The following is a 17,042-nucleotide window of genomic DNA, read 5'->3' on the forward strand; positions in this document are numbered from 1 at the left end:
CCTGCAGGAAGGAGAGAGAAACATACTGAGTGTGTTTCTATGTTCATGTTGACCATTCCTATGAATCGCTGTGCTTTCAGGATGTGTTGCTCTGCAGTTGCCTTTAGTCTGGAAACATCCTGAAGGCAGAGATGAGGTCTTCCTTACCTCCAACTCACACTGGAAGCCCTCAACCAATAGAGTTGTAGGATGCTTAGGGGAGACTTGGGTGACTATGAGGGTCAGAGGCTCATCATCCAGAAAACTTAGTCTGACTCCTCCAGGTTTAGAAGACTTTTAGGAATTTGAGTTGCAAGGAAGGGAGCACAAACACCACAGAACTCTTGAAAGTTCATTCTTTTTCTTGACAAAAATGTATTAAGGGCCTCTGATGTGCCTGGAAGGGAGAATACAAGGCCAAGTCAGAACCACCTATTCTATTCTATTCTATTCTATTCTATTCTATTCTATTCTATTCTATTCTATTCTATCCTACCCTACCCTACCTTATACTATCATATTCTATTTCATTCCATACCTTTTTTCTGTACATACCCAGGCTTATGCTGGACATGTATGAATATGCTCACCCACCTCCCCATTCTTGCCATGGAAGAATGAGAGGGCAGTACAGATAGGATGCCAGAGGAAGAAGTATCCAGAGTTCACAGGGGAAGGAGGGAAGATGGAGACCTAGGATGGGGCAGAGGCAAAGGGGAGGGATGCTGGAGGGAAGAAATCAGCCCTAGTTGAGGAAACCTTTCTGCTCCAGGCCCATGTTGTCGAGGGCGTTGTTTTCACCACCACCCCCACCCTCCTCGTCCTCGCTCGGCGGCAGCACATAGGACTCATCCACTGACAACAGCTCCCTGGACACCTGGCCATCATCCTCCTCCACTGCCAGCCAGCGTTGGCATGGGAAGTAGTACCTGTGGGGGTGGGGAATGAGGAGAGGTTGGGAATATCTCCGTGGAAAGGTCTCATGAAGGAGTAGTCATGGGTTGAGAAATTAGAGGCCCTCAGTGGGGAGCCCAAATGCTCCCCTGTCTGCCCTCCATGACATTGCCCCCATCCTACCTTGCCTAGTAATCACCCCAGCAGTGTCACTTACCTTTTGCAGAGAACAAATGTGGGGATGAGTCTCCAAACAACCCATTAAAAATGCTGTGTAGCAGGGCCTGGGGCACAGCTGACCCTCAATCAGGGTCATATTGGAGGCATCTAGTGAAGAGGGGCTCCTGGGGACTGTTCCAACCCTTTCTGGAGCTAATCTGTTAGCCAGACCACTTTAGCAGAGAGGGTTGCACACGGAGCCCTTACTGTGGCTTCAATATAAGGAAATGAAGACATATAAACAGACAACAGGAAAAGAGGGTGAGGAAGAGGAGGCAATGAAGGGAGCAAAGAGTGGAGAAAGGAGGGGAAAAGAATGGGGAGGAAGAGAGATGAGTAATGAGGGGGTTCCATTCCCAAGAGTGATAAAACTAAAATATCTGGTTGTAAACTTAACAGGAATGTGTAGCAGCTGTGTGTAGAAAATTGTAAAGCATTGCTGAGATACCTAAAGAAACTCTTGGGTAAATGGAAATGTGTACCTTGCGGGTGGCACTTAATATTTTAAATATGCAGTTCCCCACACATACATTTAATGGCATAACAATCAAAATTCCAATAGTTTTTTTTCAAATCACATAATGTCTTAATTTGAAAAGGTAAGACTAGCTAATATTTTTGAAGAATAATGAAAGAGGCCAAGTAGTGACAGATATTACAAAGAGATTATAAAGCTACAATAATTTAAAAATTGTTGGACTGGCCCAGAAATGCTAAATCAATGGAACAGATTTAACTGACCCTAACAGAGCTGCAAGGGGAAGCAGCAATGTTCACAGTTTGTTCCTGTCCCTACGTTTTCTGCAACACTTATCTTTTTCAGCTTAAAATGCCTTAGATTTTCAGAACATCTGGAGAAGTAAGCTGGGCTGGCATCATTAAGCCCATGTATCCAAAGAGCAAATGAAAGGCCATGAGGATGGAGCAACTTGTTCAGGGTAACCTGGCCAGTTCCTGGCAGAGGACCTACCCCAGGTCAGGACCCTGGATCCCAGCATGGGGTTGTCTAATGGCTCTTTGGCACCATCACGACGGCCTCATAGAAATCCATGATGTCAGGCCATGTGAGAGCTGTGCCTGTGTTCCCATCTGGAGCAATCTCTTGGGCTGGTGGGGCAGGAAGGAGGTGGGAAGAGGGGTGAGCCTCCTCACCCCCTACCCTGCATAGAGGAAAGCCAGGAAGAGAACATGCTCCCAGAGATACCAGGCTAAAGGCCAAGAACTTGTTTACATTACAAATATGTTTTTATTGGGTGTCCGCTACATCCCAGGCACTGGCAGGCCCTGGGCAGCAACAACACCCACTTAGGATCTTCCTTGCTTTCCCCTCTGCCTCTCCCCTGCCTCCAGCACATCCCAAGAGGCAATGGGGTCTATTGCTAGAAATACTGCATAGCACATTCATCACTGATGGTCTGAAGTCCTGGTTCTGGTTCTGGCACAATTTGATTCTGGGGCTATAGTTGTATTTCCCTTGGGGGTGATCCTTCACCTGTCGGGAGGAAAGTACCCCCTTTCCAACCTAGCTCACAGTGGGCCTGTGGGCCAAAGCTGCCCACCGCTTGCTGATGTACATTCCACACACTAAGCATGGATTTTACATTTTTAAATGGTTGGGGGAAAACCTAAAGAACAACGATATTTTGCAACATGTGAAAATGACATGACATTCCACTTTCAATGTCCATAAGCTTTACTGGAGCACAGCCACAGCCCCTCATTTAGGAATCATCTATAGCTGCTTTCCTCCTGAAAAGGTCAGGCAGGTGTGACAGAGACTGAGTGGCCCCCAAGTCTAAAATATTTACTATCTGGCCTTTACAGGTGGCCTAGAACATTAGAACAATGTACTTGAAGTTGCTTTATATCTGGAGAGACATATAGGTGACTAAGTCTGGCCATGGAGAGTGGGCCAGTGATGGTCTGGCAGGGAAGGAAAACCCAACTTTCTGAGTTGATAGACCTCAAGAACTGGATTGGATATTCTATCAGACTGCTACTTGAGATGGCAAGGAACTCAGGGGGCAGCCCAATGAGAGGGAAGGGAGGGAGGCAATGCCCATCTAGCCAGTTACATGGACCAAACCTACATTACAGCCCCCCAACTACCTCCACCCTCAGGCATCACAGCCACCCCACCCTCACCCTCAGGCATCACAGCCACCCCACCCTCAGCCCTCATTCCAAGACTATCTTAGTGGCAGGCATGACCTGTCCTCCTTCCCCTCCAGCCCCACTCACGTGGTCTCATTGTTCATGTCGGTTATGTCTACTCTGTCCAGGAACCATCCTGCTTTGCTGCCGCCTGCGTTGTCATGGCCAATCCGAATCTTGGTCAGGGGCCCCAAGTCAATGGCACAGACGGTGAACGTGTCTGTCTGGAAAGGGCCAGGGTAGCACTCAGAGGGCGGTACCCTCCCCACCTTGCATCAGCTTCACCGTCCCAGGGTCTGAGGCTGTTGTGAGACCCAAACCAGGAAGGGACACATGGATTTTACGTTGTGGGATATATGTTTTGGGCAGGAGGGCGAACTGCTGCTTGGATATGTGCTATGTGTGTACATGTGTGCATAAACTCCTTCAGCCACACATTTTAATTAAGACCTTCAAGGAGCCAAAGTGTAAATCCAAAGTGATTTCCAGAAACAGAAGTACTGGACTTGCTCGCTATTGAGGTGGGAAGATTGAATGTGGACGAGTGTATGTATACGCACAGGAGGAAGCAGGAAACAGATGACACTGAGTGAATAGGGTCTTCTTAGCTATCACTTTTTAAACTCTTTAAACCCAGATCATAGTGGCTATAATTTTTTTTCAAGAAAAGTGCTGAAACAGAAATAAACCATGATCCTTAAGTCATGGGAAGGGAGAAAAACCAGGGCTCTCTGAAATAAATCAGTGAGGAGTCCAAAAGTATTTTAATGAATTTGATTTCTTTCTTTCTTCCTCTGTGTGGATGAGGGAACCTGGCTTAGAATGGGAAAGGTGATACGAGGGACAGTCTTCTAGCCAGAGGATATTGTGCAATTTCTAAGGACAAAGGAGGCAGCTGTATTTTTCATGCTTTCCCACTATACAAGGAAGGGGAGTGCATTTCTTTCAATGCTAAAAGTTTTTGTGGCTTCAGGATATAGTTCTCAGCCCGTCTTTCAAGGCCCTCATTCCCCCACCCCCTGGGTTGGTTTCAGCAAGCTTCCCAGAGGCAGTGCCCACCTCGGCTCAGCCTTAACCACAGCCCTGCAGGAAGACTCAGTATCCTCAACCTGGCCTCCACCTCTCTACCCACATCTTTGTCTTCAGAGAGCACCTCTCACTGACATCTTTGCACATCTGTACCATACTCATCTACCAAGTCCCTTTATATCTCTCTGTGTCCCTCAAAGTGCCATCTTATGGTCACACTTCCTTCCTGAACCCCTGCTCCACCCACTTAGCACTGAGTGTCTGCTACCCATGCTATCTCCGGTGAGTTCCTGTGGGGTCTTGGAGCTGGACCCCCACCTGTGCCTTTCTTACGTTCCCCATCGAAACCGTTGGTTCTTACAGAGGAGGCACTTCCATGACACCTGGTTGGGCTGAACAATGCTCACTGCTGGACCTGGCAGCTACTGGCAGGGGGGGTGGAGGGGGCGGGGGCGGGGAGGCCTTGGGAACCACCAGAAGGCTCCCTCTGTCTGAGTCCCAATCACCCACCCAATGGCCAGAAGACTATACCATACCTGCCCGGGCTGAAACTTGCTGGACTTGTCTGAATTCCTCAGAGGACGCTCCCCTGTGTCCCCGTACTCCTCGCCATAGATGGTCAGGAAGACGTTGGCATTGGTGCCAGCTTTGGGTACGTTCCCTGTGATAACCTGGACCTGGTAGGTGTTGGCTGGAGACAGAGAAAGACACAGCATGGAGGATGCACGGGCCTCTGAGTGGGCCTGAGGATCAGTCTCTTGGATCCAGGTAGATGGTGGAAGCTAGATGTGTCTACAGATACCTCCACATCTACACCAACCTGGAACGAAATCTGCCCTTCCTCTCTCCACCCAGGACTTTTTTTTTTTCTTTTCTATATATCTCAAGAAGTCTCAGGAAAATTCACCCTGAGCAGCCCTCCTACTTTATGTCCCCAACACTGAGTTATATCAGGGTTCCTCTAAGTCAACCATTCCTGAGAGCCCTGGGACAAAAGCAATGCTAACCCCAGATGGGAACTGTCCATGGTGGCATTTAAGACACATGTCAGGAGAGCTATTTGGGTGCCCACCTATGGGGCTCCCATGTGAGAGGAGAGCTAGGCACCTCCCCCTCCCTGGGCTCCCTTGGGGGCGGGGGGCTGTCTGATCCCTGCTCAGGCTTACGCTCAGGACCCGACCGACCGGCGGGCGCCAGCTCCACGACAATTTCATTGTCCTCCTTGCCCCTGGCCAGCCAGCGGTTGACATCGAACTTGTACTCCTCAATCACCTCCTGCATCCCCGGCCCGAGCTCCTCCTCTTCCTCCTCCTCCTCAGATGACTCCTCCTCCTCCTCTTCAGACGAGGACTCCTCCGACGAGGATTCCTCCTCATCCCCCTCATCCTCCTCGTCACTGCCCTTCTTCTTCTTCTTCTTCCTCTGCAGCTTGGCCTTCAGCCGCTCCTTCTTGAGCAGCTGCTGCAGCTTGTCCTGCTCCTTCTTCTTCCGGGCTTCCTCCTCGGGGGTGAGCTCCACCTCCTGCACCAGCAGGTGCCGCAGCCACAGCATGTCCACGAACCATCCGGGTGAGAAGCCCTCTCCCGTGTGCCCCAGTCGGATCTTGAAGACCTCCCCAACATCAACTGCCTCCAGCTGTGCAAAGAGGGGAGCAGTGGTGGGGTGGCCCCTGGTGTCCTCCCACCTCCCGTGCAGAGCCAGGCACAGGCTTGGTGCAGAGTCACAGTTGGAGAGTCCCAGGCTTCAAAGCTCAGAGCTTCTACCAGCTCCCTCTGTCCTACACACCCAGCCTTGTTTCTCGGCCCACCTTAGAGGACCTCTCGCAAGCCCCACCCTCCACCCAGATGTATTTCTTTCTAAACCCCTGTGATGGTCAAGATGATCTCCCTGTTTCTTCTCTCTCTTCTCTCCTTTTCCTTCCTCTCTCTCTCTCTCCCTCCCTCCCTCCCCCCCCCCCCCCCCGCCCTACTTAGGGGATGGGCTCTGAATCTGCTTAGTCCCTTCCTCAGCACCTTGGATCTCCTCTTCAGTGTTTCCCAGGTCACAGTGTCCGTGTGATCAACCTGCCCAGGGAGGCCCACTTCTGGTCCCCTCTCCCCACCTGTCTGCCACCCGTGATGCATCTGCCTCACCCAGCCAGTCGGTCTGCATCCAGAAGATGTACCGCTCTGTCACATCTCCATGACTGGTCAGTTTCCCAAACACTTTCCCTGACATGGACTATTTTGATCCTTTCAGGGACTGTGAAGCAGGCCAGGCAGGCATTATAAAGCTAGGTTTGAACGGGTGGAAAATCTGAGGCTCAGAGAGGCCCGAGGCTAGGGCTGCTGCCTCTTCAGCAGTGCATGGAGGGGCTGGACTCAATGAGGCCCCATCCAGCACCAGCGTTCGGTGCACCCAAGGACTAGCTGCAAGTCTGAAGAAGTTGAACTAGAAATACCAGGCTCAGCTGGGAGTGAGGGTGAGCCCTGGCCCCGCCCAGTCAGGACCTTCTCTACTGGGCACTGGGTTAGGACTTTTTCTAAAGGCTCAGCTGCTTGTGTCACACAAACACACACAGAACACCAGCCTGATCATGTTCCCTACACACACACACACACACACACACTTATGTCTCATATCAAAATTCTACATGTCACCCAATGAGCACCATCCTTGCATTCTCTTCTCCTGCTAACAATATTCCCATATCCTCAACTCTCTTCTCCTCTACTCAAAGGGGCAGGCTGAGGCCCAGGGCACTCAAAGCAGAACCAGGAGACCCCCAGGCCTCCCAGTATCCTGCCTGGGGAGATGGCCCTGCCCTCAGGCCGACAGAGCTGTGGAATCAGAGGCCACCGGGCTGGAAATGGATGCAGTAACCACGGGCCTAGTGCCATATTTTGCTAAATTAGATTTCTCTACTCCCATGGTTCTCAGAATTGGCAGCATATTAGTATCACTACTCGAGCTTTTAAAGAATCCCCATAAATTTCTCATTTAACTGATCGGGGTATGGACCAGTTTTTCCTTAAAGCTCCCCAGGTGATTCTAATAGGAAGCCAGAGAACCACTGATCTAGTCCAATCCCTTCATTTCCAGGCGTCCCCTGGGCCCTCTGTTGGCACTTCCGCTGCCTTCCCCCCACACACCTGGAACGTGTCCTTGGATGCCCGCTCAAAGACTTTCGAGCGGCTGGAGAGGAAGAGCACCTCTGTCTTGCCTTTCTCGCCATAGATCTGTATGTAGACTCGGGCAGTGGTGGCTGCGCCGCCCACATCTCCCGTCCAAACCTCAACCTCGTAGTGGACCACTGCCATGTTAGTGGGAGAGAAATGGGACATGCAGGGGGAAAATGGGACATTAGGTAATCACAACAATAGCAATGATAGTAACAAAAATATTTCCCAGGCCTGTGCCATGTGTCTGGTGCTTCACAGGCATTATCTCATCTAAACTCATCAATATCATGTGTAGATACTATCATCCCCATTTTACAGGTGGACAAACTGAGGCATAGAGGAATTGAGTAGGTGTCAGGAGTGGCAAACCCAATCGATCAGACTCCAAAACCCAGTCGCCCACTGCACCACACGCGTCCTCGGGCACTAGGAATGTCGAATAGTCAATACAGAGCTGGCACGCTCTGCCGTGTGCCTCCCCCTGGGCCAGCGGTTCTCAACCTGTGGGTCGCGACCCCTTTGGGGGTAGAACGACCCTTTCACAGGGGTCGCCTAAGACCATCGGAAAACACATATATAATTATTGTTTTTGTGATTAATCACTATGCTTTAATTATGTTCAATTTGTAACAATGAAAATACATCCTGCATAACAGATATTTACATTACGATTCATAACAGTAGCAAAATTACAGTTATGAAGTAGCCACGAAAATAATTTTATGGTTGGAGGTCACCACAACATGAGGAACTGTATTTAAGGGTCACGGCATTAGGAAGGTTGAGAACCACTGTGTTAGAGGGTGGAAATATGTTACAGGTCTGCACCACTAGAGGGCGCTTCCCAGTGGAGAGCCAAATGCCTTCAGAACTATGAGGCCATATTTTTTCAGTGACTATTTTAAGACTTGCCCTTTCAGCAATGCTGTAAGACAATATCATGATTTTTTTTTTTAAGTAAAGACTTATTTTCAACAAGACGAGGATCTTCCATTACCATGGCAATGTGAGAAACTGGAGGCTGAAAGCAAGAGGACTAGCTGCAAGTCTGAAGAAGTTGAACTAGAAATACCAGACTCAGCTGGGAGTGAGGGTGAGCTAGCACATGGATAACAGGGGATACAGTAAAAGCTGGCATTCTGAAGGAAGAGGACTCCCAACCCCATTCCGACCCTCGGTTCTCAGAACAATGAGCAGCCAGGGTGATACAAAATTAGGTCAGATAAAAATGAGCAGTCAGAGAACAAGAACAAGCTATTGGAAATTAGCCTGTGATAGCTGGAATGAAGTATTCCATAAGGATATAGTCAAGAACAGCTCTGAAGAACAAAAAGGAAATTTCCAAAGAACAAAATGACAAATGATATAAGGGTAAGAAAATCAGAGGAAGTCCAATATCTTACTAAGAGTTCAGTTCTAATGAAAACAGAGGAAACAGAAAGTTGTCAAAGAACTAATACAAAAAAGTCTCCAAACTAAAAAAAATGCTTCTGGATGGAAGGAGCCCATGAATTCTAAGAACCATGGATGAAACTAAATCACAAAAGGCAGTGAAGACATCATAAAGTTTCAGAATGCCAGAGATAAAAATAGGATCCTAGAAGCTTTTAGCGGGGGGGGGGGGGGGGGGGGGGGGGGGGGGGGGGGACTCTAAGGGCTTGGATCACAGAATGGCACCAGACTTTTCAATGGGAACACAGGGAGCTAGAAGATAGTAGAAAAATTCCTTCTAAACTCTAAGGGGAAAAGTTCAACTCAGAATTCTGTAGCAAGCCACACTATTGATCAACTATGAGGATAGGCGAAAGACATTGGCAGACATGCAAGGTCTCACCATTTCTCTTCCACCTTTTCTCCGGGAGCTACTAGTAGAGAATGTGTTCTACTGAAATGAGGAAATAAATCAAAGAAGAAGAAGACGTGAAATCCAGGAAATAGGACAACCAAAAAAGGAGGAATTTCCAAAAAGATGGCAAGAAAGGGAGTACCAAAAGGACAGCTTTGTGGCAGCCTAGAGGGCAGAGGTTCCCAAAGAAATGTCTTAAGACAGAGATTAGGGGAGAAGGAGGTAGAGAGAAAATCAACAGAATTCCTGTTGGGTTTGCACACATGTACAAATGTTTAGTTCTGTTAGAGACATGGCAACAAGATGGTATTGTGGGAGAACTGTGTCTCCCCAAATTCATATGTCGAAGCCCTAATCCCTAGTATCTCAGAATGTGACTGCGTTTGGCAATAGAGCCTTTAAAAAGGTGATTAAGTTAAAATGGAGCCATTGGGGTGGAGCCCAATGCAATATAACTGGTGTCTTTATAAGAGAAGATTAGGACAGACTTGTTCATGCAGAGGAAAGACCATGTGAACATAAAGTGAGAAGGCAGCCATTTGCAAGGCGAGGAGAAAGGCCTCACAAGAAACCCAATCTAGTCACACCTGATCTTGGACTGCCAGCCTCCAGAACTATGGGAAAATAAATTTTTGTTGTTTAAGCCACCTAGTCTGTGGTATTTTGTTACGGCCGTCCTAGCACACTTATATAGACAGGTGGCTGTACAGAGGGGTATATAGAAATGCAGATAGGTATATAGAAAACTATGCAAGTGAAAAAAACAAGGCTATCACTAAACTCCAGGAAAAAAAAAACAGAAAATTGTATACAAGATGGAATTCAACCAGTGTATAGTAGGTATTTCAGCAGTGAATAATATTTGCATAGTCATAATAGTGTAAAAATTGAATTTTGACTTAATTTTGTTGAGGGCTGGAAGGAAGGGAAGCGTGTAGGTGTACACACACACACACACACACACACTTACACATGCACATGTGTTAAAGAGCTAAATCCTCCTTTTCTGGAGTAGAAAGTCAATAGTTAATGTCTTTGACTGAAAAAAAATCAAGAAGTTGATAAAGCACATTATTTAAATATGGAGGTACATTTCAGGAGAAAAAGCTAAAGTAATTGAAAAGTTGTTACCTTTGAAGAAGGGGGCTGGGGCAGAGGAAGGGAACTACTGTGTTTTTACCTTTCTGTTGTTAACTAGTATCTGTATTACTCTGTTGGAAATCAAGTTCTAATTCATAAAAAGAGGGGAGGAGTTGATTCCTCACACTGTCAGGTACCATTACAAAACATGTGTATGTGACACAGCCCTCAAGGAACCTGTAGGTTAGTTGGGGACAGAAAATGCACACACGGAAAGACACAAAGGTTCTGGAAAAGAGAGGTGAGTTTGTATCGGGGATCCTCTCAGGGAAGCTTCCTGTGGAGGGAGCCTTGCGCACTTGTTTCAGGGTAGATGTAGAAACGCAGAGGTGAGGAAAGTGAGCAAACGCAGGTTTTGGTCCCACTGTCTTCCTGACCCTCTCGATAACCTCTTGCTTCTCTGAGCCCCACCATGACCTATGGCTCTTGCATTATGTGCAATAGGTGGCCAAGTCACCTTGAACTTTGCCTTCATTCACAGATGTCACCACCCTGTCCATAAAGGCCCCACCCCCATGCCATTTTTCATCACAACTCTTACTTGGCCGTATATATTTATTGTTTGTCTCTCCTGGTGGAATATGAAATCCATGAGGATAGAATTTTATCTGTTTTGCTCATGGCTGCCCCCACAGAGCCTAGGGCAGTGCTGGCTCAGAGAAACATCCTATATAATAAAAGAGTAATATGCAAATTGACCCTAACAACAGAACTACCAGGAACGACCAGTCACTATGACGCACAATGACTACCAGGAGGCAAAAGCTCAATGCAGGAGCTCCCCCGTGGTGATCAGTGCACTCCCACAGGGGAAGCTCTGCTCAGCCACAAGCCAGGCTGACAGCTGTGAGTGCAGTGGTGGTGGCAGGAGCCTCTCCCACCTCCTTGGCAGCATTAAGGATGTCCAACTGCGGCTTAGGCCCATTCCCCCTAAGCCATCAGTTGGACATCCCCCGAGGGCTCCCAAGCTACCAGAGGGATGTCTGACTACCAGCTTAGGCCCAATCCCCCAGGGAGCAGGCCTAAGCCAGCAGGCGGACAACCCCCGAGGTTGTCCCAGACTGCGAGAGGATGCAGGCTGGGCTGAGGGATGCCCCCAAGCACACAAATTTTCATGCACCGGGCCTCTAGTTACATATATAATAAATGACTGAACAAACAGCTTTATCTCCTCAGTCAGTCTTCCCAGGGGAAGACATGCACTAAGTCCTCCTGTCCACAGGGCTGAGAATGTACATTTCTTATAAAGTCACATGCTAACTTTAGCCCAGGACAAAGTGCTTCATCCTTTGACTCCTCAGTTTCTCCATCTGTGCAATGAGCCCTCCTCCCTTCTGGGAACCTGGTACCAGAGGAAGCCCCCATTTTCTCCCCTCACTCTTCCCCTTGGAGATAAGACCTAAGTTGCCCCACAGTCTGTCCTCCAACCCCACCACCCCACCCAACAGGGGAATGATGTTGCCATCCCACCCCTGCCCCCTCCATACATTTCTGGATCTCCACGACCTCACTGGGATAGAGCTCCACCTGCAGGCGCCCGTCAGCCTGGTTCTTGTCCAGCCAGCGGTTGGCAGGGAAGGTGTACTGCTTGCCTTGGCGGGGCACACGGATCTGCACACTGGCCAGGAACCAGCTGGCGCCCATACCCGTGCCGTCATGCCCGATCAGCAGCCGGTTGATCTGGAAGGAAAACCAGGCTGTGGGTGAGCAAGGAGCTGGTGCCCAGAAACCTCCATGCCTCCATCCCTATCTCCCCAAACACCTGCCCAAACTGTGACTCAACCCCAGTTTCTCAGGAGAGGGAGGCTAAGCAGGAGGAGGCTGGGCCCCGTGCCTGTCTGCCAGCAGCCAGCTGGGGGCGAGGGCACCACCTCTCCTGTCTGGAATCTCTGCTCCCTCTTTAGTCCAGCTCACCTCCGGCGGGTGTTGTGAGAAGCAAGTGGGGGAACAGGTGAGGCATGAACTTTGAAAGCTCTGGTGTGTACTTAGGCAGGTACTTAATACACAATTAATAATAATGTGGTGACTTGGCAAGAAAGCAAACATTCACAATGTTAACCATCTGTGGCTGGTAGCCATGTCACTGATGTGGCTTTGACTTGTTTTAAACATGCACTGTTGTATGTGTGTCTGCATTTCTTCTCTGACACTTCCATCCTGTAGGTGACCCTATGTGGACAGCCTCTCAGGGGGCTGTCATCTGTGTCCAATTCCTCCTCCCCTCTTGGTCTGGGAATGTTTCCTCTTTCCAGTAGCACTCAGTACTTTACTGGCTTTGCTATTTTCGTTGTAATTCTAACATCTTTGCCCACAGGCAACATAGATGATCGTGTAGATGATCATGTTACCATCCTTATATGTACGTGGCTCTGCAGTATTCAAATTGCTTTTATGCTTTTTTGAAATGTTGTTTACTGGGCAATTCTAACATTAGATGGAATTATAAGATAGCCTTTGAGGTCCCTTCCAGCCCCCCAGATTCTCCCTGTGATGGGTAGTCAGTGTCTCTTTGCAGCTGATCTACAGTCACTAAATACATGCATTCCATCCCCGAAGAGACTCTGAAAGCTTCACCACTATTCACATATCTGCTGCTGTTCTAGGTCATAGCAGTAAAACAACGTACCTCATTAACCCCCACGTGGGCATTTTTTCCCTTCAAAATAAGTTCATCCTTGTGTACATGAGTGGTATGTGTGTGTGTGTGTGTGTGTGTGTGTGTGTGTGTACCCACGGTCAGATAGATATATGCAGGGAGATGGGTGAGATGATGTCATGCAGTCCTGGGAAGGAGACTTACAGTCCCAATGTTCAGGGTCTCGAGGGTAAACTCATCCACGCGGCCACGTTCAAAATAGTCACTCAGGTTGTTGTCAGAGACAAGAAGGTCTTGCTTGATGGTGTCAGATTTATTGCCATAAAGCTTGATGAAGACTGTGGAATCGGTGCTGGCCCCAGGGACATCCCCCGTCTTCAAGCGGATATGATAGCGGTAGTCTAAATAGTCCAAGGCAGGAGGCAGGAAGAAAGGGGGTTAGTGCAGGGCCAGCAGGAGGCAGCATGGAGCAGAAGGGGGAGGGGGGCGGGTCTGAAACCAGGGGTGGACTCTTGCTCTCTCTAAGTAGTCCTGTGACTTGAGACAGGGTTCCCTTCATCCCTGTGGGGTCCCCTCATCTACAACAGCAGAATCCTACTACCTGCTCGACCTGCCCCACCGAGTGTGAACATTCAAGGAACAGGAATGCAGGCAACACTAACTTCTCATCTGATGGATGAGAAATCTGAGGCCAAGGGAGCATCGACCCCTTAGTACATTATATGCACAGTATTACTGCTAAGTATTCTGACCTCGGCTTTATACGTGGGGATTTGGAGCCTCAGAAGCTTATGTGTTTGGCTCAAGAAGTCAACAGCTGGTCAGTAGCCAGCCAGGAGTGAAGCCCTAATGTGGACTTAGTGTGGACCTGAAGACCCCTGTTCTTAAGTGGGACACAATGCTGGGGTTACTCTATTTTATCACCCAGGAAGGTTTGCATCATCTGTGCACAAGGAAGGACAAAGCATCTAGGAAAAGGAGAAAGAACCCTTTTTAGCTTTAGTGCTATTGCTTCTGTTACTCTAATCAAGCGAGGTCCAAATGCTCTCAGGGCCCCATCCCCAAGGCCACAAAGAGCCTGTGTGCACAGCACAGACAGACAGATTTCCAGATCCTCCCTTGGAGCCCCTTTCTCTTTACCCTCCCGGTGCCAATGAAGTGAGGAGCCTGTGCTTTCTCCAGGGTTTGCTTCTGTGTAGCCAAGGGAGGGCGCCTGTCATGCCCAGGGCCCGCCAGCACCTGGTCACAGAACAACTTACTCTTCAGTGTTGCATTGCTATCACTGGGCAGCAGCTCTCGGACCAACTGTCCATCATCCTTATCTTTGTCCAACCACCTGGTGGGCAAATGAGGGGCTGTTAGCTCTTTGAGGGGGGCAGGCAGACAACCAACCATCACACATTTTATGCAGAGTCACCAGGGAGGCCAGCACTTTGAACTCAAGCAAAGGAAAATGGTTCCTCTAGAGCTAGAACGAAGGATCCCAACCCAGACTGGGGAGGGAGGACTGCCCAGAGGAGGTGATATTTGGCTGAAATGGCAAGGATGGCCAGGAGTTATCCAGAGGAAAGGGAGGCACATTCCAGAAGGAACAACATAGGCTGGGATAAGCTGACCGAAGGCCAATGTGGGCGGAATGCAGCGAGTAAAGGGTAGGTGCCGGCAGATGAGCCTGGAGGGGTGGAAGGGCCACTCGATGTGGGACCTTGGCAATTATGGTAAACAAGTTTGTCCTAAAGGCCATGAACACCTAGGACATCGCTATCATCAAAACAACCACCTTTTTCCCGAGAGCCCACCTGTGTGTGCGCTGTGCTAAGGGCTCTGGGGTGAGGAGAAGACAGAGGAGATAACTGAGACACAGTCCAGCCCTTCGAGGACCTACAGTCTGGTTAAGAAGACAGGGTAGACTGGTCGAGGCACTGAAGACAGGGAGGGATGTTAGATCAAAGTAACTGCAACAGGAATTCAAGGAAAGGAGAAAGGGTCGAGGTGAAGGGGCTTTGATCTGAGCCCTCAAGGATGAGTGAGATTTGCCAACAAGGAAGTGCTGGTGTGGACCCTGAGGGCTGGGGCTGGGTAACTGGGACTCATCAACCTGCTGCCATGGGCCATGGACCCAGCTCTCTGCTGGTCTTCAGCCAGCAAAGACACTGGGCGAATTCATCCAAAAAGCACTGTTCCCTCTGAGCACAGAGACCCGCCTGAGAACTCAGACAGTCTACAAGCACGGGTTGCCTCGGCCCCAGTACTCAAGATGGTCTGTGATACGGGATGATGGGCAGAAGAGACATCCTTGTTGTTCTCCAGGGAAACGAGGAAACCAAGATACTTGTGTCTTGACCAAGTGTGTCTCCATGTGCCTATGTAATCTCTTGTAATAGTCACAGTGGCTACACTTTGAAGACTCTAGAGACCTTTGCAATGAACATAAAAGTTTCAGGTGGGAACATCCCAGTGGCCCACTGTGGCTGGGAAACTGCTCTTCCTGGGCTCCTGGGGTGTGTGTGTGTGTGTGTGTGTGTGTGTGTGCACACCTGAGTGCGTGTGTGTGCATGGACAGGGAAGAGTAGTGCATTCACAGCTGGGCTGTCCCAGTGCGGCCCCAGAAGCCTGGGCCAGCCCCAGTGAAGTGAGTTGGACACGCAGCACTTCATCCACAGGTGCAGGACTAGCCTGGACCCAGGCCTTGCAAAGACCAGCAGTCCTAAGCTTCAAATTAAGCTCACTACGTACACCTCCCAGACGTTGCTACTGGTGAGTGTAGGGGGCCAACTTGACAGCACAAAAAAGACCCACGAATATTGTTCTTCATTTTTGAAATGTCTCTATCAGGAACTTCTAGAAGTCAGTGGGAGCCCAAACTGGCTACGAAAAAAATCCAAATACTTAAGGAAAAAAATAAAAGAAACTTTACCTCATTGATAAGCTGGGGAAGGGAAATGAAAACAAAGTAAGGTGTCTTGAAATATATTAACAGGGAAGAGATGTATTGGAAGGCTATCCAAATAAAAAACAAACACCTTTGATTCAAAAGTTTGATTCAGCATGTAACTCTCTGAGTTAACTTTCGGTTGAATTCTGAAATTGTCACATTTCAACATGAAAAAAATGCTGACATCTTAGAACTTAAGTACACACGCTAGCACCACACAGGGACACTGGTGTGCTATCCATCACCTGTGGGTTGGGGACGAGCCTAGCACCACCAGCAGGGCCATCTCTTTCTGCACCAATTACTTCCCTAAGCCACTGTTTTGCTCCCTGGTCCTGCTCGTAGGGCTGGGTCTTCCCAGAACTGGGGTCCATAACCTAAGCTGGGAAACTAAAAGCAGGCAGGACCCACATACCTGAGACATGGGAACTCCACATTGTCGCTCTCAGGCTGTCCCTCCTCTCTCACCAGCACCCGGTCCAGGAACCAGCCACTGCCCCCGCCTATGCCCGTGTGTCTGATCCTCACCCGCCTCACCTTCCGCATGGTGACAGACTCAATGGTGAACTCATCGGCCTTCAGAGGGGGAGGCAGGGAGGACATGGAGGACAGGGAGGATGTGAGGCCAGTGAGACGGTATTCCCCTGGCACCCAACACCAAGGGGGAGACACAGCAAAGCCAGAGCCCCAGCCAGATGGTCCTTGAGCCTGTGGGTGTCAGGCATGTTAGGTCCCCACTCCCCTTACCCGGAGCCAGCCTCTTAGATGGCTCAGTACCAGCCGTCAGCTGTGCTTGGCAGAGCAGAGTGGGGAGTGAAAATGGGGGTGGTGAGGGTGAGGGTGAGGGCGGGGAGGGGTGGTGGCTCATTGCTGCAACTCACGTTGCCTTTCTGAAACATCTCGTCGTTATTCTTGCAGTTGTACAGCAGCCGCTCCCCCGTGTCCCCCACGTCACCATAAAGGCAGAGGTAGACACTGGCATCTGTCCCGGCCCCTCGGAGGTCCCCGGTGCATACGGTCACACGGTGCCGGGCCACTATGGGCAGAGAGAAGGGCCACCACTGGCTGACAGCCCCTGCCTCCCATACC

At 49.5% G+C, this 17,042-nt stretch overlaps 1 protein-coding gene across 2 annotated transcripts in view; it reads right to left on the reverse strand.

Annotated features, from left to right (window-relative positions):
* Window positions 1-17,042, reverse strand: part of LOXHD1 (lipoxygenase homology PLAT domains 1) — a 100,586-nt gene that overhangs the window by 40,335 nt on the left and 43,209 nt on the right. For both annotated transcript variants that reach the window (XM_070421626.1, XM_070421625.1), the window contains exons 13-22: window positions 16,835-16,989; window positions 16,369-16,529; window positions 14,278-14,354; window positions 13,223-13,419; window positions 11,910-12,102; window positions 7,407-7,567; window positions 5,442-5,910; window positions 4,812-4,966; window positions 3,334-3,470; window positions 739-908 (exon numbers count right to left, since the gene is read on the reverse strand). In XM_070421626.1, the coding sequence (XP_070277727.1) occupies window positions 739-908; window positions 3,334-3,470; window positions 4,812-4,966; window positions 5,442-5,910; window positions 7,407-7,567; window positions 11,910-12,102; window positions 13,223-13,419; window positions 14,278-14,354; window positions 16,369-16,529; window positions 16,835-16,989 (1,875 nt within the window). The remainder of the gene's footprint in view (window positions 1-738; window positions 909-3,333; window positions 3,471-4,811; window positions 4,967-5,441; window positions 5,911-7,406; window positions 7,568-11,909; window positions 12,103-13,222; window positions 13,420-14,277; window positions 14,355-16,368; window positions 16,530-16,834; window positions 16,990-17,042) is intronic.

The sequence above is a fragment of the Myotis yumanensis genome, unplaced genomic scaffold (genome assembly GCF_028538775.1).
Source record: "Myotis yumanensis isolate MYYU_CA2020_CCGP unplaced genomic scaffold, mMyoYum1.0.hap1 SCAF_7, whole genome shotgun sequence".
NCBI lineage: Eukaryota > Metazoa > Chordata > Mammalia > Chiroptera > Vespertilionidae > Myotis > Myotis yumanensis.